The 24,359-nt window shown below is 41.1% G+C and overlaps 1 protein-coding gene and 1 long non-coding RNA gene across 7 annotated transcripts in view; one reads left to right on the top strand and one right to left on the bottom strand.

The window, feature by feature from the left end:
• Positions 1 to 24,359, top strand: part of LOC117462984 (zinc finger protein GLIS1-like) — a 51,588-nt gene that overhangs the window by 13,088 nt on the left and 14,141 nt on the right. For 3 of the 6 annotated variants that reach the window (XM_034105378.2, XM_034105384.2, XM_034105379.2), the window contains exons 2-4: positions 8,243 to 9,348; positions 17,546 to 17,707; positions 22,329 to 22,442. In XM_034105378.2, coding sequence (XP_033961269.1) covers positions 8,479 to 9,348; positions 17,546 to 17,707; positions 22,329 to 22,442 — 1,146 coding nt within the window. In that variant the 5' untranslated portion in view covers positions 8,243 to 8,478. Of the gene's footprint in view, positions 1 to 4,761; positions 4,871 to 8,242; positions 9,349 to 17,545; positions 17,708 to 22,328; positions 22,443 to 24,359 lie in introns of all 6 variants that reach the window. The other 3 variants (XM_034105381.2, XM_034105382.2, XM_034105383.2) reach the window with 3 other exon arrangements.
• On the bottom strand, positions 14,960 to 15,909 carry LOC139435616 (uncharacterized). Its single transcript, XR_011644843.1, has 3 exons — positions 15,808 to 15,909; positions 15,356 to 15,416; positions 14,960 to 15,238 (listed from the first exon to the last, which is right to left on the bottom strand). It is a non-coding gene; the product is annotated as an uncharacterized lncRNA (long non-coding RNA).

The raw sequence follows: 24,359 nt of genomic DNA, 5'->3' as shown, positions 1-24,359 counted from the left end.
TAATAAAGAGCGGTTTGATTATTAAGTATTATTCTGTTGATCGATGTCATTACATTTGGTGAAAAGCACATAATGACTTGTTTAAGACTCGTTTTGTCAAAGTTTAGGACTTGGACTTGACTTGAACTTGCCCATCCTGACTTGAGACTTGACTCGGACTTGAGCGCAAAGACTTGAGATTTGACTCGGACTTGAGCGCAAAGACTTGAGATTTGACTCGGACTTGAGCGCAAAGACTTAAGACTTGACTCAGACTTGAGCGCAAAGACTTGAGACTTGACTCGGACTTGAGCGCAAAGACTTGAGACTTGACTCGGACTTGAGCACAAAGACTTAAGACTTGACTCGGACTTGAGCGCAAAGACTTGAGACTTGACTCAAACTTGAGCGCAAAGACTTAAGACTTGACTCAGACTTGAGCGCAAAGACTTGAGACTTGACTCAAACTTGAGCGCAAAGACTTAAGACTTGACTCGGACTTGAGCACAAAGACTTGAGACTTGACTCGGACTTGAGCGCAAAGACTTGAGACTTGACTCGGACTTGAGCGCAAAGACTTGAGACTTGACTCGGACTTGAGCACAAAGACTTGAGACTTGACTCGGACTTGAGCGCAAAGACTTGACTCGGACTTGCAAAACAATGACTTGGTCCCACCTCTGCTCATTAGTGACGTAAATGTCTTTAGACTCTACACCTGGACATTAGCATGACCTTACTGTCCACATGTGTTCGACTATTCGCACTGAAGGTCAACGTGAATGGTCTTTGCAGCCTCCTCGTTCACAGTAGACCTTTTGTTGTGTCAGTCAGCCTCATAGGTCCTCAAGTCTGAATGCTAACATCTATGTTGTTCACTTGTTGTGGTCAGATTTCTACGGTGCAAAGCTGAACAAACAACGTTAATGCCTTCCATTTAATTCAACAGGATGATATGGTTTTCTTGTGCCTTGCAATACTGATACATGTTACTGTTGAAAACAAAATGTTTAACAGTGGGAATTTATATAAGGTTTAGGCACAAAATAGATGTTCATGGAAGAAAGAAAGTAAACGTGGAAAGGAAGCGAACAGTTGACTCCCGTGTTAAAGTCCAATAATATCCCCCACATTCTCCGACCAATGGACTTTGTTCATTTATCACAATGTCACACGATTTCCTCCTTTGTTCTTTTTGGCCCATTTCTGAAGAACAATACTGAATTTTTCCTGCGGGGTTCAAAGCACCCGGTTTACGGTTTTAATTGTTTTTCATTTGTCTTTTTCTGGGTTGATAGCATGGACATGATCTTAGACTGCACTTTGAGCTATTCATATCTTCCTATGAGGGGAGAAATCTCTGTATAATCAGTGCAGTGTTTCCCCTAGGTTTACTGCTTTAGGGGGGTGCTGCCTGGGGGGGGGGGGGGGGGTGTATTTGGATATATATGTTTTAAATCCTCTGGAGCAGAGAGAGGAGCTGTGGATTATTGTTATTGGTTAGTGCATCAGTGTTTCTTAGGGTCAAAAACACTAAACTCACAACTTTAAAATGAAAGTGTTTCTTTATTTAATGAAAGAGCACATGTGAAAAGAGACAGTAGATATAGATTAGTTGCAATTTAGTGCTCTATATATATATATATATATATATATATATACACAGTGGGGCAAAAAAGTATTTAGTCAGCCACCATTTGTGCAAGTTCTCCCACTTAAAAAGATGACAGGCCTGTAATTTTCATCCTAGGTACACTTCAACTATGAGAGACAGAATGGGGGGAAAGAATCCAGGAAATCACATTGTAGGATTTTTAAAGAATTAATTGGTAAATTCCTCGGTAAAATAAGTATTTGGTCACCTACAAACAAACAAGATTTCTGGCTCTCACAGACCTGTAACTTCTTCTTTAAGAGCCTCCTCTGTCCTCCACTTGTTAACTGTATTAATGGCACCTGTTTGAACTCGTTATCAGTATAAAAGACACCTGTCCACGACCTCAAACAGTCACACTCCAAACTCCACTATGGCCAAGACCAAAGAGCTGTCAAAGGACACCAGAAACTAAACTGTAGACCTGCCCCAGGCTGGGAAGACTGAATCTGCAATAGGTAAGCAGCTTGGTGTGAAGAAATCAACTGTGGGAGCAATTATTAGAAAATGGAAGACATAAAAGACCACTGATAATCTCCCTCGATCTGGGGCTCCACGCAAGACCTCACCCCGTGGGGTCAAAATGATCACAAGAACGGTTAGCAAAGATCCCAGAACCACACGGGGGGACCGAGTCAATGACCTGCAGAGAGCTGGGACCAAAGTAACACAGGCTACCATCAGTAACACACTACGCCGCCAGGGACTCAAATCCTGCAGTGCCAGACGTGTGCCCCTGCTTAAGCCAGTACATGTCCATGCTAGGGATGGGAACGATTAATCGAATATTAGAATATTCGAAATGATTCATGTATTCGAATATGAGTTATGAATATTTCTCTAAGCGGGGCAGAGCTGCAGGTGCTGATCTCTCTCTCTCGCGTCCGGTTATACTTCACTCGTGTTTATGTCCAAATCCATCAGATCTAGTTAGTTCTAGCCAATGATACAGTATGGCTGCTGCCCCTCCCTACACACAGACTCAAACCTCGCCCAAATGTGGCGCAAATGCGCTCCGCAGCCGTTGCGAGGTTCCGGCGCTAACAGTTCATGAGCGTGCTCCCCCGCCCCCTGTCAACATTCGCGACACATGGCCAGCCTAAACAACAATAAGCGCTGCTTGGCAACTGTGTGTGGCGGCAAAGTACTAGACATTTTGACTGGAGAGATTTAGTTTTGCCGGTATTCAACATATTTTACCGGTCATAGTCCGGTAATTATTTACACTCTAAGAAGAGTTACATTTATATATACATGCTATACCCGCAACCTCCGTTCCAGCTGAGAGGGTCTTCTCTACAGCTGGGATTGTGAATCACCTCCGCACATGAAAGCTGTAGGCCTATAGCTGTCAAACTGTGATCACCAGTTCAATACATTTGACACATTCAACTTGGTTTCTACACTTATTTGAACATGTATGTATTTCCCAAAAAAAAAAATATTTATTTTTTTTACCCACATTTTTTTTTATAGGATATGTACATTTCGGTTAACCGGTTAACCGTTTTTTGGGGGGTAGAATATTCGAATATACATTTGCTTTCAAATTCCCATCCCTAGTCCAGGCCCGTCTGAAGTTTGCTAAGGAGCATTTAGATGATCCAGAAGAGGATTGGGAGAATGTCATATGGTCAGATGAAACCAAAATAGAACTTTTTGGTAAAAACTCAACTAGACGTGTTTGGAGGAGAAAGAATGCTGAGTTGCATCCAAAGAACACCTACTGTGAAACATGGGGGTGGAAACATCATGCTTTGGGGCTGTTTTCTGCAAAGGGACCAGGACGACTGATCCGTGTAAAGGAAAGAATGAATGGGGCCATGTATCGTGAGATTTTGAGTGACAACCTCCTTCCATCAGCAAGGGCATTGAAGATGAAACGTGGCTGGGTCTTTCAGCATGACAATGATCCCAAACACACCGCCCGGGCAACGAAGGAGTGGCTTCGTAAGAAGCATTTCAAGGTCCTGGAGTGGCCTAGCCAGTCTCCAGATCTCAACCCCATAGAAAATCTTTGGAGGGAGTTGAAAGTCCGTGTTGCCCAGCGACAGCCCCAAAACATCACTGCTCTAGAGGAGATCTGCATGGAGGAATAGGCCAAAATACCAGCAACAGTGTGTGAAAACCTTGTGAAGACTTACAGAAAACGTTTGACCTCTGTCATTGCCAACAAAGGGTATATAACAAAGTATTGAGATGAACTTTTGTTATTGACCAAATACTTATTTTCCACCATAATTTGCAAATAAATTGATTTTCTGGATTTTTTTTTTCTCATTCTGTCTCTCATAGTTGAGGTATACCTAGGATGAAAATTACAGGCCTCTCATCTTTTTAAGTGGGAGAACTTGCACAATTGGTGGCTGACTAAATACTTTTTTGCCCCACCGTATATAAAAATTATAATTGTTTTTTTGTTTTGTTTTTAACACCTTGAATTTCATTTTGTCCAAGACAATGGAAGGGGAAACACTGCAACGTCTGATTTAAAACATAGAATTTGTGTCGTAGAGCCTCCGATAGACCTTAGACAATAAGGGTACAATTATCAAAAGGGATTGTGTGGCTTGTCGACAGCTCAGTTAAAAACCAGTTGCTGAGTGGAAAGATATCGCTCACCTCCAATCAACAGTCTGCGTCTTTGTGCAGCTCTCAGGTTGGGCCTCTTCCCTCAGTATAAATACATGTTTCAGGAGGCTCCACCTCATGATCCTCTTGTTTGAGTTTCTCAGCTGAAGCGGTTTGACAGCTCGGTTTGCTGTGACATTTTATAAAACTCAAAGAAGACAAAACAAAAACAGAACATTCTCAGCTGTTATGCATACGAATTACAAAGTACAGCATGTTTTTAGAAGAACAAACTCCTCAGCATATCCTATAACATTCAGACCTAAATTGACCCCCCATTATTTAAGCAGAACATCCAGCTGCTCCTCCCCCAGCGGGAAGGACTGTGCTCCAAACTCAGCATTGTGTTTGATCTGAAATATGTTTGACTTTGCATTACTTTCTTCTTGGCTTTCCTTTTGAGTTTTGGAATGACTTATGCATTTGGCCTGTGTCTTCTGATACGGTGAACTAAAGTGGTGAAATGTGGCGTGATTTTCTTCCTGTTTCTGTAAAAGAGCAGATACAAATAATGCGGCTGTTGAAGAGGAAATCTGGATGTCTAAAATGGAGCCGAAGAAACATAACGAAAGGGACATCTAACAGGCGGAAAAATGTACAAACTATGTAAGAGTAAGACTGTTTTATTTGTATTTTCATTTGTCACTCATTAGCAACATTTCACTAAAACCAACACATCAGCAAGGTTGCTCCAATTTGAATGGGTTTGAATTTTGTTTCTGTATTTTGACGACTGTTTTTAAATGATCGTCTGAGACTCAAGATGGACTAGGTAGTGAAACATTTTGTGAGAATCTGCATTTCTAAACAAATGCTAGTAAAGCCCTGTTGCTTAACTTTTAAGGATATTGAGAGCTTTTTTATGGAGTTTGGGTTTTACAGGGGAAGCAGGGGTAGTTGTATCTCCACGGTCTGCTTCCTGAAATGTTGTGCCTGTGGAAAATGAATAAGCAACTCCTTCCCGTCTCAAAAAGAACCCTCTCTTTCAGTCTGCACCTGCACAGTGTTTGCCATTAGAAAACTGAAGTCGCTCAGTATGTTTCCATATTATGGACGTGTGTAAGTGAGAATGTAAAGCAGCCAACTCCCTCAATTTCCTCTGAATAAATAAATGTTGACGACCAAGTAAATTATGATTTACAAGCACATTAATAGCCCACAAAATTGGTTTCACGGGATTAAAAACTTAGACCCTGAGGCACAAATTATTTATTGAAGTGTAAGCCTTCACCGTCCAGCTAACTCTCTCCGTCCCTGGGATACCAGCCTCTCCTGTCGTTTATAAAAACAAGAGCGACAGTTACGTAGTCCACATGTTTTCTTTAATGGTCAGCCAGGCACATTTATGAGAGTTTGTTCTCTTGCAAACATATTGTCCTAACCTGAAATATACTGCACCTGTGGGCATGTCTAACCACAAAACCTGTCCCTATGTATGTCTTTAAATCCAAGAACTAAGATTTACTACACTTATTTTGCCTCTCAACCACATCACATATCATATGATTTATATAGGAATGTCATACAAAGCGATGACAGGGTTGCAAATCAGTGCACGGCAACACATGATGCGAATTCCATATGTCTGTGATCCGTTTATTGACCAAACAACATGTAAATGTATCGTGCATGCATAATCAAAAGCACATCTGATTACGTAAAGTAAAAACAAATAATGAAATGTTTGCAAGAATTTCATGCTGTTTTATTGGTTGTATAATTGCAATGACCTACCTAGATTTTTCTCAGCTCCCTTTAAAATTCTTAATTAAAACATCTTTTTTTAAATGTATTGGACCAACTGACAATATTTGTTCAATGTTGTAACCTAGTTTTGTTTTAGTTTTAAGAAGACGGAAAACAAACTAAATGTATAAATAGAAATGTCCGATTTTCCCAGATGGCGGCGTTCACATGCACCTGATGAACTCTGGTCTTTATAAAACTAGTGTCAAATTCCAATGTATAAATAAATGAAGTTGATATAAATATTAGTAATAGACCTATGTGACAATATTGAAAGCGTGCTCAGCAACAGATCTCTGTCTCAGTCTGAAACCGACACCTCGGGAACAACACACAGATTATTCAGGGAAGCTGGATGTTGTTTACTCTGTGAGTTCACGTCAGTCATTTCAATAAGCATCTTTCCTTCGTGTTTCACTTGAACCAAAAAGGGTTTGTAATTCAAGAACCGAAAGTGCTTATTGTTGAGACAAGTACACATTTGCCTGTCCTGAAACGCCACAGCTGTGTTTAGCTAACCTCAGCAAGTGAGTCTTTAAAAGACACCGCATGAGATGAGCCTACTATTTTATAAAGTGTGCGGCTCGGTTGAGGCTTTGTGGGACACTTTTCTTAGTTGTACTGTCTGACTCTTCTTTCTGGATGACACCAAAGTGGTTTGAGAACAGACACTGCTAAAATAAAATTCCTGTGTTGCTATATTTGCTGCAGGACTTCACTCTGGTCCTTTTTTAGCATCAAACCAGCCCTCATGTTAACATTAAATCTGCCATAATTCAACAGATATAAGTAAATCGATTTTTTTATCAGATTTATTGTTTGATTTGTGTGAATCTAATATATTTTTGTACATCCTTAATCCCTCAATTCACCCTCAAAACTCTTAACATGGTATTAGCTCTCAATGCTAACAAGCACTAGGTTGCATTAAGATATTTCAAACATCTGCTCAAAGGAATTAGTAATCCAGTTCAGACACATCGCAACCTCTCTAATTAAGACTCAACCACAGTTCCCATGACTGCTCTGCAACATGACTCTCTTGGTGGGGGTGGGGGGGGGAACTCCCGCGATTTACGGGAAGAATCATAAAACTGTAACCCAGACTATACCGGGAAACTACGGGCATGAACCTACACTTAGTGACTCTTTCGTCAGCTAATATAACTACCAATGTGAAGTTTCTCATCATCCTCGCTGTGTCCGTTTTTATCTCGTAAAGTAACTGAATGCTTCGGATGACTAATTAATTACACGCTGGGATCCTGTTGTAAATAAATACATCATCAATATCTGGCAGTGAAAAACGTGTTCTAATAAACCCTCTTGGACTTTTGCACAGTAGAGCTTCTGTACATGTGACCGAGGCAGGGGAACTTCTGTTTGCCCCACTACTTTCCAGCCCCAGAGATGTGGTCCATTACTCGTCCTCTGAGAAGCATCTGGACCAGGTTCCAGGCAATCTGCTGCCACACAACGACTGGCTGTTTGCTGCAAGGGTGGCCCGAATGAAGTAATGAATCAGCCCCGACTGTAACAGCGGCTCAAAGGAAACCAAATATACACCGAGTCGCTGCAGCGTCGCACTCTGAGCCGTGTGAGTGAAGCCTGCTGACAAGAAGGTCGGGCACGCTGTTTGTTTTAGTTTCACTTCACCTGGGAGCGTCTCTGCCAGGCGACTTGGTCCGTTTGTTGTGAATGATTGAAAGCAGCGTTGCTGATGGCTGGAAAACGTTTGCAGTGTGACAAATGTGGGGTTTCATGCTGCAAGTCACCGCGTCTGAATCATAGATTTGCAACATCCATTCTTGTACATTTACTGCTTTTACTTACTGTAGTACTTTTAACATTTTACATATCGAACCGTATACAGGTGGATATGGAGAAAACGTGCGTAAAAACCTCTTGTTAATTATTCTTTGAATCATCAATTACTCAATGTGTCTTTATCCCTATGTTGGGAACCACACTACTAAGCTAGGCCTACATGTGTTTACCTTATACACTTCTACACTTGCTTTTAACACTTGGGAAATAACACTTCATGTAGGATTTGGATTGCGGGACTTTTCATCGTTGTATTGGTCCATACTGAAGTAAAGGATCCTGTTACTTCTTCCCCCGCTGTTTCTCAAATCTCTTACGTGATATATGTTTCAGAGAGTGTTTTGTTTTCGTATTGCATTACTTTTTTGAGATGACTCATTTGGGTTTGGTTTCCGTCTCCTGCAGCGCAGCACGAGAGATGACTGACCACGCAGCCGGTCGGAACGAGTGACAGAAGATTACACACGCTGGCTTTGAAGTAAGAAGATGCCAGCAGCAGAACATGAACGTCATTTGATTACATTTAGGAATAAGAAGATGCTGTTGACCGTTTTACCTCCGATGGATGCCTGAAGTTTCTCCAGCAGCAGCTTTTTAACTGAAAGGGTCTCTTGGTGGAAGTCTGCCAGCGGGGGGCCAGGATGTGGCCCCCTGACCTCGGGCCTCCAGACGTCCAGCTGACTCTTCCTGGCTTTGGCAGTGTGTTCGAGGATGCCGAGGACCCTCAGGCGCCGCTGTCTTCTGGTGGCTTCTGTCAGTCCTCCATGCATTCAGGTGGTCTCGGTGTGTGCTGTCTTCCAAGGACTTCCCTGTCCTCGCTGGGCCGCGACCTCACCTCCCACATAGAAAAGACAATGGAGGACTTTGCCACCCCGGGGCACGCAGATCCTAAAAACAACACCCAGAGGTTCAGCTGTTACCCCCAGCCCTCCCTCCCTTTATCCTACATGCCCTCTAGCTGTACCACATCGCCTCCTTTTCGCTCTCCACCCTCCTCTCTGTCCTCTTCCTTCTCCTCATCATCATTGTTTTTTTCCTCCCCTCTTTCTGATGCACCTGGTGGCAACAAGACTCCTCACCTACAACAAAAGATACAGGAAGAGTATCACTCAATAAAACAAGAGCCTGCAGATGATTTCTCGCCGTGTAAGAGGGAACAGTTTCAAAACAACAACCAGCGGGGGGAGCTGTTCCATGTGGGCCAGACCTTTAAAGGTCAGGAAGGCCCCCAACTTCACGTCCCGAGGCTTAACGGACCCTTAGGCCAGGACCTTTCAGTGGACCATCAGGACCAGCCACTGACGTGCCACTGGATCGACTGCAGCGCCACCTACTGCAGCCAGGAGGAGCTGGTGAGGCACATCGAGAAGGTCCACATCGACCAGCGCAAAGGAGAAGAGTTTTCCTGTTTCTGGGCCAGCTGCGTGCGACGCAACAAACCCTTCAACGCTCGCTACAAACTGCTCATCCACATGAGGGTCCACTCCGGAGAGAAGCCCAATAAATGCATGGTGAGTCGCTTTTCTCTTGTCTGGTGGATCACAATAACTATGATTTCTACAGAAAAACTAAAACAAATTATTTGTATCACTAAATCAGACTTGGCAGCTTTCCACTGCTTACCAGGCGGCGAGATAAAGATACAAGAAACATTCAAATATTTACAACATTACTTTAAACATTGGTGGTTAGCACGATGTCATGTCTTGATGTCAGAAATGAATGATTTGTATTGCTAAAAAATAATTTGGGCTTGACACGTTGGGTTGTTCCATGCTAATAAAGTTGTAGTTGTAGTGCAGGTACCTATTGCATTTTGAATGCAAAAATAAACTTGCTCCTGGTCTTACCTAATAAAACAGGTTGAATACGTACTAATAGGAGCAGAAGAGAATATAAATGAACATAAATCAAGGCAAATAAACTCAAAGTTCACTCCGAGATGAGAGGTTGAGAAATGACCTGCCTTTCAATTATACAACTGACCACTAGAGGTGCTGTCGAGCAATGCTAACCTCTCCAAATCAGCTCCACCAAAACATATACAACCATTTTCAGTCGGTCAAAACAAATCCTTTCCAACGTTTTGTTGCATTGAAAGGGGATTTGAAAGACATAGCTTACGGAACGTCTCGACTTCACTGGGCAGCCGTTGATCGAGAGGCTGTGAGACAGAGAGATGATCCAATGGTTTCCTCTCCTCGCGACAGGTTTCCCTTACTCATGCTCGCCAGATGACGAGACACGTAGGTGTTGTATGAATGGAGGATTTGTCTTGAGGAGCCAGTATCCAAAAACCTGCTGATCGCCCTGAGGTTATTCTGAGAAATCCAATCATTTAACGTTATTAGGTAATGATGCAATCAACTGATAAATCATTCATTCTGGCGGAAAGTCTTTCAACAAGATACTTTGTCTTGCCTTCTAAATGTCCCTGTCATCTGAAACGTCCCTATTTAAATGTAAAAAATGGTTTTGATGTCTGGGTTGATTTGTTTGTGAGATTAAAGACTACAAATCCCAGAATCCTTGGGGAACCAAACACCTGTTGAGCAGCTACTTTGTAGAAAACATATTGTAAAAGCTTGAGGTTGTTACCTTGCTGTAACTCTTCATCCAAGCGATCACTGCGGCTGCTTCTTCTGCAAAATCTAAAACCGATGAACAAAGCTCCCCCAAAATAAAAATGTTAACATCACATTGCACTTCCTGTAAACTATATGTTCCCACAGAGAAAACCCGGTAACCATTTCCTGTCTGAGCTACTTGACTTGTGAAACATACAGGCTGCTTATAAGGATGATGGCCTATAAAGCCATAACATGTAGAAGTGAGGAGGCACGTCCCAGATAAAGACGAGACCCGACCATTAGGTCCGAAAAGACCTGTCTGCACTGACCATCACAGCCTTGGCCTTTGAGCCCCAGCACAGCCTCACATCTGTCATGAGTCACCTTTTGAAACACGACTTTTGCTGCCTGAACACATCTGCCTCATGATGACCTTCAGCTCGGCTCCAAATCCCCGTCCCTGAGGGTGAGTAACTCTCTCCGTTATTCCCCGGCGATTTCTTTGCTGTCGTCAAACTGAGGCTGCGATGAATAGTTCCTTCAGAAATCTTCATTCAGGGACACGCTTCCTTCTTTAGTTAATTAGTTCATTCAAATGATTAAACCTGCTGCAAGCTTGTAAATATATGACTTTGGCGAGTCGCCTGCAAACAGATTAATACTAATTTAAATCAACTCACAAGAAAAGTCTGTCGCGCTTGAAACTATATGAATAACGTCATTTTATTTTTTCATTAACTGCTCAGGTCAAAACATGTAAATTAAGTCATTCCTGGTGCAGTAATGGAAAGTGTGTGTGTGTGTGTGTGTGTGTGTGTGTGTGTGTGTGTGTGTGTGTGTGTGTGTGTGTGTGTGTGTGTGTGTGTGTGTGTGTGTGTGTGTGTGTGTGTGTGTGTGTGTGTGTGTGTGTGTGTGTGTGTGTGTGTGTGTGTGTGTGTGTGTGTGTGTGTGTGTGTGTGTGTGTGTGTGTGTGTGTGTGTGTGTGTGTGTGTGTGTGTGTGTGTGTGTGTGTGTGTGTGTGTGTGTGTGTGTGTGTGTGTGTGTGTGTGTGTGTGTGTGTGTGTGGTAAGTCTCAGATCAGACAGGTGCTACTCACGCTGTGAACACAAGCTCCTGAAGCGTTTTTAAATACACCACGATGGAGTCATCATCAGTCATAACTTATGGTCCTGCATTAACATTCTGGTCTGATGCATATAAAGGATATCTTTATGTTTTCCTTTCCGTCAACACACCCCAGGAAAGACCAAAACTATACAAAAATATCTGTGTTGCCAACCCTGATCTTATTTCTCTGTGCCAAAGTGCCACTGTTACAAAAGACACGTGGAACCAATGGCACAGGTTTGCACTGGCTGACACGTTTCTTAACTCAAATGAACCGTAGTTAATTGTGCGTCAATCCCACAAACATTTCCAAGACTCTCCGTACAAGAAAAAGGACAGCATCATTACTCCGTTCCAGGTAACGACATACACGTACGTTGAAGTTACAAAGCAATCCCGGTCTCATTAGTTCAACAAAGTATTCTCCTTTAACATGAAAGACTGCTGTTTTATTTATTTATTCCAACCTAAAGACCACATTGATTATTTTGGTCCACCATTCAAAACATAATTGAAAACGAATACTGGGCTTCTATAAGAATGCTAACTCAATATCTGGCACATTTTACAGAATATCGATACATCTTTTTGTTTGAATTGAGTAAATTATGATAAACCATGGACAAAGCTATTTGACTCCCATTGGACCTTTTTAAGTGTTTTATTTTCACATGTTAACATCCTTGTTTTATCTTACTTCTGGCAACCAAAAGGAAAAATGATGTTGGCCTGTAAGTAACACATCATAAAAATCTTATTTTCACATTACATATGAGTGAAGTTGAAGTCTGGTCCAACAGTAATAATTTGTAAGGAGGTCATAATTCACGGTTTAATTGTATACGTTTTAGGTTATTGAATCATAAACCTCAGGTAATGGCCTTTCCCCAAATTGCATGGAACAACACACACACACACACACACACACACACACACACACACACACACTCACACGGAACTGACAAGAAGCAAATATCAGTCTGCAGGCTACAAACTGCGGGCCGTAAACTAAAGCGTTGTTACTTTAAAGAAACCGTGTCAAATGTAATCTCAAATCTCACACACTAAACATGTTTTCATTTATGTCATGCAAGTTAAAGTTTATATGGAAAGATTTCTCAAGGTTTGATTTGAACATCCTGGCTCTCTTAAAGGTGGGGTAGGTAAGTTTCAGAAACCGGCTCGAGTGCACTAACATTTGAAAGTACACAGCCGAAAAGAATCCGCCCCTTCCTTCAGACTTCCTTACAGAGCACCTCCTCCAACACACGTGAACATGACGTCAGCAGACTGGTGAAAGTGGCCGCCTGTTGCTGGCGAGTCATGGAAGTACTGCTGCAATGCACGCCCAATGAGGGCACGAGATACATTTGTGCGTGCACGAGATGGAAGGCTGACAGGCAGGGCGGCAATCGGCTAAACGGATTGGTTGTACTTTTTACAGCGCCAGGGCTTCCACAGATGACATTTTTTTATGGATTTGTTGTCAAAGCACTTCAGATATTCGTTGCTATCGGGATGATAAGAGCATTCCATGGAATATAACAAAAAGTGTATCTCGAGCCGGTTTCTGAAACTTACCTCCCCCACCTTTAAGGGAAGTGGGAGAACATACAGATGATCACAGGAGAGCACTTTAAAAAAATGTCCATCATTCAAAATCACCTTGTGTTGTAAATGCAACACATTCTGAACGTTAGGAATGTGTTTTCAATGCTTTCAGCCATCATTTAGATTCAACTAAGTGCAACCTACAAAAGTACGTAAAATAACAGTTACATGATGTCATGCCATTAAATAAGGTAAAAGCCCAAGGTTTAGTTTATGAAAAGGATTAATATCTCCGTAAACAAGACTTCAAACAGGATCCGGGTCTGGTTCTTAAATAAGTAAAATACAAAAATAAAGAGTTTTCACCCTTTGTAAACTCGTCCAGAGGAAATTATGGAAACATTTTCTACCCAATATTCATTCCAGGGGTTTTATTAGGTCTCGCTAATGAGTCAATAAATGTCATTCACCTCGTTTATTTTTAATAACCGTGTGCATTAAGACAGACTACATCATGGAGATGAATTCATCCAAGACTGGAACTCTCCTTAAAAAACAACAAAATAACAAAACAACCCATAAAGAAAAACAGATCCGTGACTGAAATAAGTTATCGCTCAAATGCTCATGAGCACTTAGCAGTTTATTAGCACGCATCGACTATCGGGAAACTGAAGAAATGCAGCTTTCTGTGGACTGATCAGTCAAAGTTTAACAATGAGTTGTTGGAAAGGAGGAAACACTCATTACCCTTTAAGTGTTGCTCGTCACTCGTTCAGGGATGAAGTAGTAAAAACATCGTATTTTACAGTAGAGATACGAAGTCAAGTTTTATGTTGGCCGTTACAGTTGATGTACTTTATTTGCACAGTATAATATATATATATATATATATATATATTAGTGCTGTCAAAATTATCGCGTTAACGGCAGTAATTAATTTTTTGAATTAATTGCGTTAAAATATTTAACGCATTTAACGCATGTGCAGAATGTCCCGCCCCATACGTGCCACCAGTGGCAGCGCCAGGGTATGGCTGGGATAGGCTACACCCAGCGCCATATAGATAGAAGAGTTACGACACCAGAAGTCCAAAAACGGTTATCGTCACGTGGTTCATGTAGACGAGGATCGTTCCCCGGAAGTTCATGGCGGGCAATGTGAATGCATTGATAACAGGAGATAGAACTACGATTTTTGTTAATTATTAGTGAATAAAGGTTTTGATTTGCAATATTTATACAACAAATCGATATGTGTATGTATTTACATCAATATGTTTTTAAAAATAAAATCGAATTTGCTAATATTAAGTGATAATATCAGGATTAGTGTGAACAGCTAGTTTACATGTTACTAACAGTGCCTTGGTTAAAGAGCCTGTTGCTGTTTATTTATAGCTTTGAATTCTTTCAAACCAATATTATCTTCTTAGACTTGTATGGTAGTCAGGAGCATCACTTTCTAATGTTTATTGATACATTTAGAGGGAGGGGATCTAAAGTAATGCTTTAAAATTCAGATTGGATTCATTTCTACCATTTTCTTAAATTCATGGTAGTTTCAGTAATCCCCTGGTAATTGAGGACACAAGTTATCTAAATGACTAATGTCATCTTTATGGCTTTCAGAAAGGACAGGAGACCGACAGGTGACTATCAAAGGACTAGCAGCAGCATGATGATGATGATGATGTTAAATGTGTTGTTTTAGGAACATCCATTGCAAATACATGGAATTCAATAAACATTGAATAGCATATCATGCAGTTTGTCGGTGCCTTTTCCTCCGTGTTGTCCTGGTTTGCTGTGCTGCCTCCTAGTCGCCACCATGGTTTGCTGTGCTGACTGGGGATGCTCCAATCGCTCAGAGAAAGGAGCACGAATGTACGGCTTCCCCACTGACACAGAGCGGAGGAAAAAATGGCTGGCTCAAGTCAGCAGGAGCAATTTCACGACCAACAGCAACACAATATGTGATGTAATTATATACAAACACTGCATTTGCACTTTTTCATAAAACGAAAACCACACCATTGGGAAAGCTTAATGTTTTGTTTAATACAAAAAAACAGGGAAAGGCTTGAAAAACACAGAGTTGAGACTCAGGGTGCAGGGTGAGGGTCTCAGTGCAGGTATTCAGGCTCCATTGAATCCCCCTCTGGTTCTTGTGCTGAAAGAGGGAGTAACAGACAGGAGAAAGGGTTATACACACAGCACACCTATTGGATGGGAAATGCCTTGGGGAGATAAGGTGTTTACTTATATAACACAGTAGTATTAAACTTACCTTGTGTTTTCACTCTCACTTAAGTCCCTCTCCCTTTGCCATCAATCCAGAATCAGCTGCGCTGCAACATTATACAGACAGGTAATAATCAACAGAATCACAAGGACACAATATGGCTCTGCTAAAAACACTCACTCTTACACGCACCAAAGTTATATTTATCTAATATTTAACTCCCTCCACCCCCCCGCATACAATCCCGTTTAGAAGCCCCTCTTCTCTAATTCAACATGTTGAACGAAATGACATTAAGAGAACGGAATTTACCATTAAAAGGCTGTTCAACGTGTGTTGCTAACTTGCTTCGGTATGCTAGCTTAATCTGTTATCTGTAAACGTTCCCTAAATCTACTAATTTAGGGATAATCCACTGACATCCTTTAATACACATGTTCATTTGAATCAGATGTACTGATAATATCCGCAATATACATCTTTAAACTTCTTCTTACCTTTAAAAGTCCGTCACGAACGGTGTATTATGCTGCAACTCCACAGCTCTGCCAGCCTTGGCGCTAACTTCCGGGGAACGATTGAGAGGCTCCACGATCCGCCATTGCTGTAAAAAAGTGGTCCATTGGAGTGAACGGAGATGTCGTAACTCTTCTATTAAATAGCTCTGGCTACACCCATATCAAGAAATGGCTTAGCCCCCCACCATGAACAATGATGTTAAAGTAAGCAAAATAAAGTCTGCCAACTCGCGCGGAGTAAATTGCACAGACAGCAGTTAGTAAGACTGATTTCAGTAGCCACGGTTTTGAAAACTTTTGTCACGTAGTGATCATCTTCTCAATAGAACATCATGATAACGGCGTGGTGTTGTTGCAGGAAGTCCCGACGCAGAATACTTTTGCTGTAGTACAGGGCAGAGCCATATAATAGTAATAATATGTCTCTGGTACAGGGGTGCACATAACTGGTACGCAGGGTATGTGCGTAATCTTAAATGCGTACCGTCACTTGTGTCACAAAGCGCATTTGTTTACCGACGTACTTGTGAAGCTTTTCCAGAAGGCTGTTAGATCACCGGACGACAGAGTCGGTCTCCGTGTGCACAGACAGGGCTGCTGTTAACGTCGGTCTGTACAACGGAACTGTGCCAAAACTACGCCAGCGGGAGACTCCCCCCCCTTCACTGGAGAACTGCGCTAAAACAGCTGATCACAACGTTCACACTCTGTGGTCACGAAGTACTCCACTAGCCCCCCCCCCCCTCTGTCGACTTTCCTGAAGTACTCCCCCGTTGATAGAAATCAACACGTAATGAATTCAGACCCCACGGTTTGATGATTGATAGGTGTGTGGGTTGTCTTTCATTTTAACATGCAGAAAATTGTTATAATAAACATAGATACTGTATGTTAAATGGATATATCCGCCTTCTTTCATTTATCTTTCCATTCCCACAACAATATACATAAATAAATGGCATATTTTGGACATAGTTCGAATGGTGATTAATCATGATTAATTAATTTTTAAGCTGTGATTAATCTGATTAAAATGTGTAATCGTTTGACAGCCCTAATATATATATATATTATACTGTGTCTCCAAAATAATAGTGTTTTCTTTATTATTACATACAACTAAGAAACTCAAGGAAACAGTGCATTGAACTTTATTTTGTCAGACATTTAGTAAAGTGTGTCCTTCAATATGTAGATTATTACTCAGTACTGGTAATTGTACATTTTCTATTTTAATCATTTAATGTATTAATGTGTAGTTAAAGGATTAAAGGCTGGCAATATTCATCAAACAAATCGTGTAAAAAGAGGTGATGACAATAACACTTTCATTTAGGTAATTTTAGTCCGGGGACAATGACTAAATGAATATAAAATACTTAAAAGGTCCAATCGGAGTCAAATAGCTTTGTCCATGGTTGTTTTTTTTCTTCACAATTTATCATAATTTACTCAATTCAAACAAAAACATGTATCGATATTCTGTAAAATGTGCCAGATATTGGGTAAGCATTCTTATAGAAGCCCAGTATTCGTTTTCAATTATGTTTTGATTAATTACTACGCCCTGTTGGATGAAATCTCTCTTCAGCCCTGACCCTAATGTAACTTTAAGATGCTATTAACTCTGACTCTTTTAATTATTCACTTTTACTCTCCTCACATGTTTGATGTGTCAGGTTTCAGTAAGCCTCTTTGTTTATATGTTCCTTGTCAGTTTGAGGGCTGCCTCAAGGCGTTTTCCCGTCTGGAGAACCTGAAGATCCACCTGAGGAGCCACACGGGAGAGAAACCGTACATCTGCCAGCACCCCGGCTGCCTCAAGGCCTTCAGCAACTCCAGCGACCGCGCCAAACACCAGCGCACACATCTGGACACGGTCAGTAACACACAGCCACACTGCACGTGCCTTAAAGACCACACTTTACATTCAAAAGTAACCAGCACACAAGTCTCATTAAATGAAACCAGTAACCAGAATGTTCCGTCTGTTATGGTATTGAAGAAATACACTCTTTTAAAAACAACATCAATGAGTTTGTCTTTTTATGAGTACAAATGATGAGGACAAACAATGGGGCTGATGCAGCAACTTCCTCTTAATAAATGTATCAGCTAATTAACAACTTTAAGAAAGAAAGGAAATCCATTAAACTGTGAAAACTGGGTCAATTTCCCTTTGTATGTTTGGCCCTTTGTGTTGTGGGGAGGAAATGGTTTGAACAGCTTCGTTAAACAGGAAAAATGTCAAAAACCAAAAACAGTTTAATAGAAATGGTCGAACTGCATTCTTGCAGAAGTTGAAATAAAACGAAATCTTGGGAAATGCACACAAATCGCAAGGGTTTTTTTATCATTCAAATCCATCTCTTTCAGTGACGACTTTGCAGCTTTGATGTATACGAACTGCGTAGTAGACGATAGAATATTAAAATAAAATCTTGTCCTTCACTATCACACTTTATAAAAACACGCTGAAGAAATCATCATCAAATAACTCGAAACGCTTAAAACTGACTGGGGGATGTTTCAGGGGATCAGGATCATAAATGAAGGCTTCTGTTACAAAAGAAGTTATGAAATCCACTACTGACGACACCTGAGGGGATACAGAAAGAAGCTCTTGTTCCTTGAAACTCTTGCTCCTTGAAATCACATCTTCATAACTCGCCACTGCTCCCTTTCGCTGCCAGAAGATCGCCCTAACAATCTGGCTCTCTCCGTTAAGTTCCTATCAAGGCTCTAAGTTATTCAAGTACTATTTGTACATGCATTTTACATGTTATGCTACTCAAAAATACTACATTCACTACAGGCAAATACTGAGAAAAAAATGCTAGTCTTATTCTCACTTCTACTGTGACATGTATACATGAGTTAATGTTCAAAGTGTTTTATTTTCCCTCTGTCTGAAACCAGAGCCCAGTCTGCTCTGATTGGTCAGCTGGCCGGCTCTGTTGTGATTGGTCAACAGCATGGAGATGTCTCGCCCCTTAGCCTATCATGTACAACGTGTTAGTGAGTAGCCCTAACCCTAAACCCTAAACCTATAAAATACACTACAGGAAAGGGAAAACCCCAAAAAGCATAACATGGCCCCTTCCATGTATTAGGAACATTTACTTTAAAGCCTTCCCTGTCTGAAGAACAAAAAGGCGTCACTTTAATTTATAACTTAAGCATTTGTAGGCATAAATCCTCAATCTCCTGCCGGCTCTCAATAGACGGACTTCTTTATGACACGATATGTGTCGGTAATAAGGGGTTATGTTTAATTTGAAGTGCCACTGCTCCCCTACTCCATCCTCTTTCTGGGTACAGAACAGAACATTCTTTAGGATCGTGTAACTACATACCTGCTGTGGATTTATTCTGTAAACCACAGTTATTTTTACTCCTGCTGACAAGCGATGAGGATTTAGCAGTAATCCAGAAAATCAGATCTCTTATTACACGGGTGAGATGGAGCCATACGATGCACTCAGTGTTATTACAACAAGAGGAGAGAGTTATTTTCTCCTTTTTGTGGTTTCACGCTGGCTAATGGCGGCTTCGCAGTTGCGTCACAAATCCAGAATCAGACACATCTGGGGCTCCGAGATGGCGCCAGATGTGCCTAGTAATTGGTGAAAATAGTATTACAAGCAGCCAAGAAAAGACTGGTGTCAATACAAGTTATTTATGTTTGATTTAATATCTTGTATTGTGTTACTAATGTTATAAATAATAGTGTGTTATGAAAGATTTGTTTCCAAGATGTGGTCAGTGTCATGCAGATGTGTCTCAACTAAGATTTGCAGCTCACATGTTGCTTGTTTTTGGGGTTTTTCAATCAGTTCAAACCGATATCACACAGTTACCTAGTGCTTATTCAAGTCTTTATTCATCTATCAAGTACATGTATTAGCAAATGTTGAGCACAACAAGACCAATCAAAACTACGAAACTCTGAATGTTGTTGTTTCCTGTTTGAATTCACATGCTTCGTAAACTAAAGCATTTTAGTCCTAACATCTTGAATTTCAACATCACACAGAAAAGCTTTGTTTAAAGGTCCCGTGTCATGGCCATTTCCACAGATCATAATTCCATTGTTGTGGTCGACTAGAATAGATTTATACTGTGCAATTTTCCAAACTCACATTGGCATCTCACAGCATCTCTGTAAAGTGTGTGTATTCACTCTCTCCACTAAACGGCTCGTTGCAGCTCTCCCCCCCTCCCTGTGAGCCCAGTGTGCTCCGATTGGTCGGGACCAGTCGGGACGTTGTGAATCGCGCTAAGCTCCGTGGAGGTGTGATTTCCTTGTTTAGCGATACACAGCGAAACACAGCCAAACTCACCCTGAGCACACACAAAGTCACAGCCGAAGCAAAAACAATAAGTGTGGCTTGATATTGAGTAAGACAAAGGTTGATAAACGCTGTGAGAATGGGTCTGCAGAGAGAATTTCGCCGCGATCCCAACTGTCTGTAATCAGCCTGCAGCCAGGGAGGAGAGATCAGCAGAGCTGCCTGCTCTGAGTGTGTGAGGAAGTCCGTGGATTGGTCAATTTGGACCAATCAGCGGGGGCTTAACGTAACGGCTCCGCGGACGTAAGGTAATGGCTCCACGGATTGGTCCATTTCGTTCCGGGGACGACATGACATCATGATGTCCCCGGAAGAATCAAATGGACAGTGACGTATCTCCAACGAGGTGTTTTGGGGAGTTCTTTTCTGTTTTAGAGTTTTACTCGCTACAGGGTGTACTTTGAGGGTTTTGACTCTGCACACCGTTTACATGCATACAAACCTTCATAACACACAAGGGGACGGGTAATAACCGGAAAAGCATGACATGTCACCTTTAAGCTCTGCTGTAGATTTATGTTTTCCATATTTGTATAATTTTGACACACACAGTTGCATTTTGAGATGTCAATTCATGCTGACATGCAAACACCAAGGATACACGGTAAAGTTAACGGTAACGCTTCATTATCCGTTTGGCCTCGCATGACGTATCGTTTAGATACATATTGCCTAACTTTTGCCGGAATAAAGCGAACGGCACTGTAGAGGAGGACAATAGAACTAAATACAATAACAAGTATGATTTGAAAAAACTAAGAAGTGTGCACTAAGAAGTGTGCACTACTTCACTTCAATAACATCCCACTCTAATCATGCAAATGTTCAAACTTTGGGTCAGCTAAATATGTTCACTTGCTCTCTACAAAAACAACAGACATATATTTGTATATTTAAGTGCTTACCATTGTTTCCCTGACGTAATCAAACTCGCTTTTTCCTACTTATAACTTTGAAATACTTCATTCATGGTTAAGTGTTGTTGGCCTTGTACATGTGTGCTGTTTTAAAAACCCCTCCACCCTTTATTTGATAAACAGTGGGTTAGATTGTTCTCTTTTTACCACCACGTAGGTCATTATCTTTGACTTGTTATGTTCAGATCCTTCTAAATAAACCAACAAGATTCATCGAAAAATGTGTTTTCATGGAAACTTAATTCAGTCCACCTGGTGAAACACTCAGTTATCCAAAGTGGGGAAAAAACCGGTGAGGAATTAGATTCATGGAAATGAGCTCATTTACCAAACTATCAATTTTTACGAGATTGTGAAAAACACGACACAAAATCGAAGCGGGAATGTGCTTCTCTCTTATATATTATATATAGATCCTTTGCTTTGAAAGGTTTACTACATCTAGAAATAACCATCTGGAAAACTCCTCTCAGCTACTGATTGTAGGAAGATCACAATCTAAAGTTTACATTATGAACAATTAATGTATGACTGAACAGGACGGGGTGTTCACGATCTGTTCCTCTGAACTCTTCTCTCTCTTCCTCTCCCTAAGCCTGCAGACTAAAGGTAAATCTACTGCATTTTGAGTCTTTCCTATAAAATATTGACTTAATCTTCACTTCTTTCCTTCCTGTTAGTACACATGTCACGCTGAGTGAGCACATGTATCCTAAATGTTTGCGTGTAATACACAGTACTACTGTACACAGCCTCACACCTGTAAACAATCTGCACTATGACGCAGCTAAACTTGTACTGTTATTTCTAAACACGATTTTATTCTGTGTTTATCATCATATCCATAAACCAGATGGGGTGAATTGTATGACCTGATTTACAAAGTTCTTTGTGTAAGTCATGAAACTAAAAGTATAGAGTTGAATATTCTGTCAAGGGTACAATAAGGTTAATTGGTGGAGTAACTAAGTACTTTTATTCAAAATTACAATTAGTCCCACGGAGAATTTACATTGTTACAGCAGAAAAGAGCCTAAGAAAGAACTTAAGTGTATTTGTACTTTACTTCAATGTTATGCCACTATAGTTACTTGATACAATAACAATGTTGCAACATGAAAACACACTTAAAATGACTCAATACTACAGTACTTTAGTTTCTCTTCCCTCACAGCTTTGTTTATCTTTTTCTTGCCGTTCCTCACCCCTTCTTGTTGTGGTTCATTCACAGAAGCCGTACGCCTGTCAGCTCCCAGGATGCACCAAGCGCTACACCGACCCCAGCTCGCTACGGAAACACGTCAAAGCTCATTCAGCCAAAGGCCTTCAGGAGAGAGAGGTCAAGGTAACAACAGCAGTTATATCCTTACATGTTGCACATTAAGGAAAACACTGATTACTTCTCTTACCACCAACATCTTTAATAAAACCTCCGTGTGTTTCTAAAGATATGTGAGATTAGAAGTGGAGGCAAGGCAAGGCAAATAAATAATCAAGTAAAAGAGGTGAATATAAACAGTTTTCTTTGTTCAAAAGTAAAAATGATTACTTTTAGTGGCAGTAAAACGACACCCCTGGACTCGGACCAGTGGCATGGCGGATTAATGGTCGGGGTTTTAAACCGCTAGGCCAAAACAAAGCCCTCATAAATCATTTATTTATTACTCAACGGTCATGCAATCCTGATGCTTGACCTCTGGTGAACAGAGATTCAGTAAAGTTTCTTTGAAATTGCATTTTCTTGGAAAATAAGGTCCATTTCAATATAGTGGTTAACCCTAATCTTTAGTCATCTTGGTTTCTGGGCAGTTTTACGATCGTGCAAATACTGTTTCAGAAGCTCCTCTGTCGTATCAGGGATAACATTCAACATCAAAAACACACTTCATGACTTTTCATGAAAATTGTAAAATTCAAAGATATATACTGTATGTATGTACAGTGGGGCAAAAAAGTATTTAGTCAGCCACCAATTGTGCAAGTTCTCCCACTTAAAAAGATGAGAGGCCTGTAATTTTCATCCTAGGTACACCTCAACTATGAGAGACAGAATGGGGGGAAAGAATCCAGGAAATCACATTGTAGGATTTTTAATGAATTAATTAAAATAAGTATTTGGTCACCTACAAACAAACAAGATTTCTGGCTCTCACAGACCTGTAACTTCTTCTTTAAGAGCCTCCTCTGTCCTCCACTCGTTAACTGTATTAATGGCACCTGTTTGAACTCATCATCAGTATAAAAGACACCTGTCCACAACCTCAAAGAGTCACACTCCAAACTCCACTATGGCCAAGACCAAAGAGCTGTCAAAGGACACCAGAAACTAAATGGTAGACCTGCACCAGGCTGGGAAGACTGAATCTGCAATAGGTAAGCAGCTTGGTGTGAAGAAATCAACTGTGGGAGCAATTATTAGAAAATGGAAGACATACAAGACCACTGATAATCTCCCTCGATCTGGGGCTCCACGCAAGATCTCGCCCCGTGGGGTCAAAATGATCACAAGAACGGTGAGCAAAGATCCCAGAACCACACGGGGGGACCTAGCCAATGACCTGCAGAGAGCTGGGACCAAAGTAACAAAGGCTACCATCAGTAACACACTATGCCGCCAGGGACTCAAATCCTGCAGTGCCAGACGTGTCCCCCTGCTTAAGCCAGTACATGTCCAGGCCCGTCTGAAGTTTGCTAGAGAGCATTTGCCAAGCGCTGCTTGGCAACTGTGTGTGGCGGCAAAGTACTAGACATTTTGACTGGAGAGATTTAGTTTTGCCGGTATTCAACATATTTTACCGGTCATAGTCCGGTAATTATTTACACTCTAAGAAGAGTTACATTTATATATACATGCTATACCCGCAACCTCCGTTCCAGCTGAGAGGGTCTTCTCTACAGCTGGGATTGTGAATCACCTCCGCACATGAAAGCTGTAGGCCTATAGCTGTCAAACTGTGATCACCAGTTCAATACATTTGACACATTCAACTTGGTTTCTACACTTATTTGAACATGTATGTATTTCCCAAAAAAAAAAATATTTATTTTTTTTACCCACATTTTTTTTTATAGGATATGTACATTTCGGTTAACCGGTTAACCGTTTTTTGGGGGGTAGAATATTCGAATATACATTTGCTTTCAAATTCCCATCCCTAGTCCAGGCCCGTCTGAAGTTTGCTAAGGAGCATTTAGATGATCCAGAAGAGGATTGGGAGAATGTCATATGGTCAGATGAAACCAAAATAGAACTTTTTGGTAA

Source organism: Pseudochaenichthys georgianus, chromosome 17 (assembly GCF_902827115.2).
Source record: "Pseudochaenichthys georgianus chromosome 17, fPseGeo1.2, whole genome shotgun sequence".
Classification (NCBI taxonomy): domain Eukaryota; kingdom Metazoa; phylum Chordata; class Actinopteri; order Perciformes; family Channichthyidae; genus Pseudochaenichthys; species Pseudochaenichthys georgianus.
The sequence above is the reverse complement of the archived record's forward strand: the minus strand, read 5'-3'. Positions and strand labels throughout refer to the sequence as shown.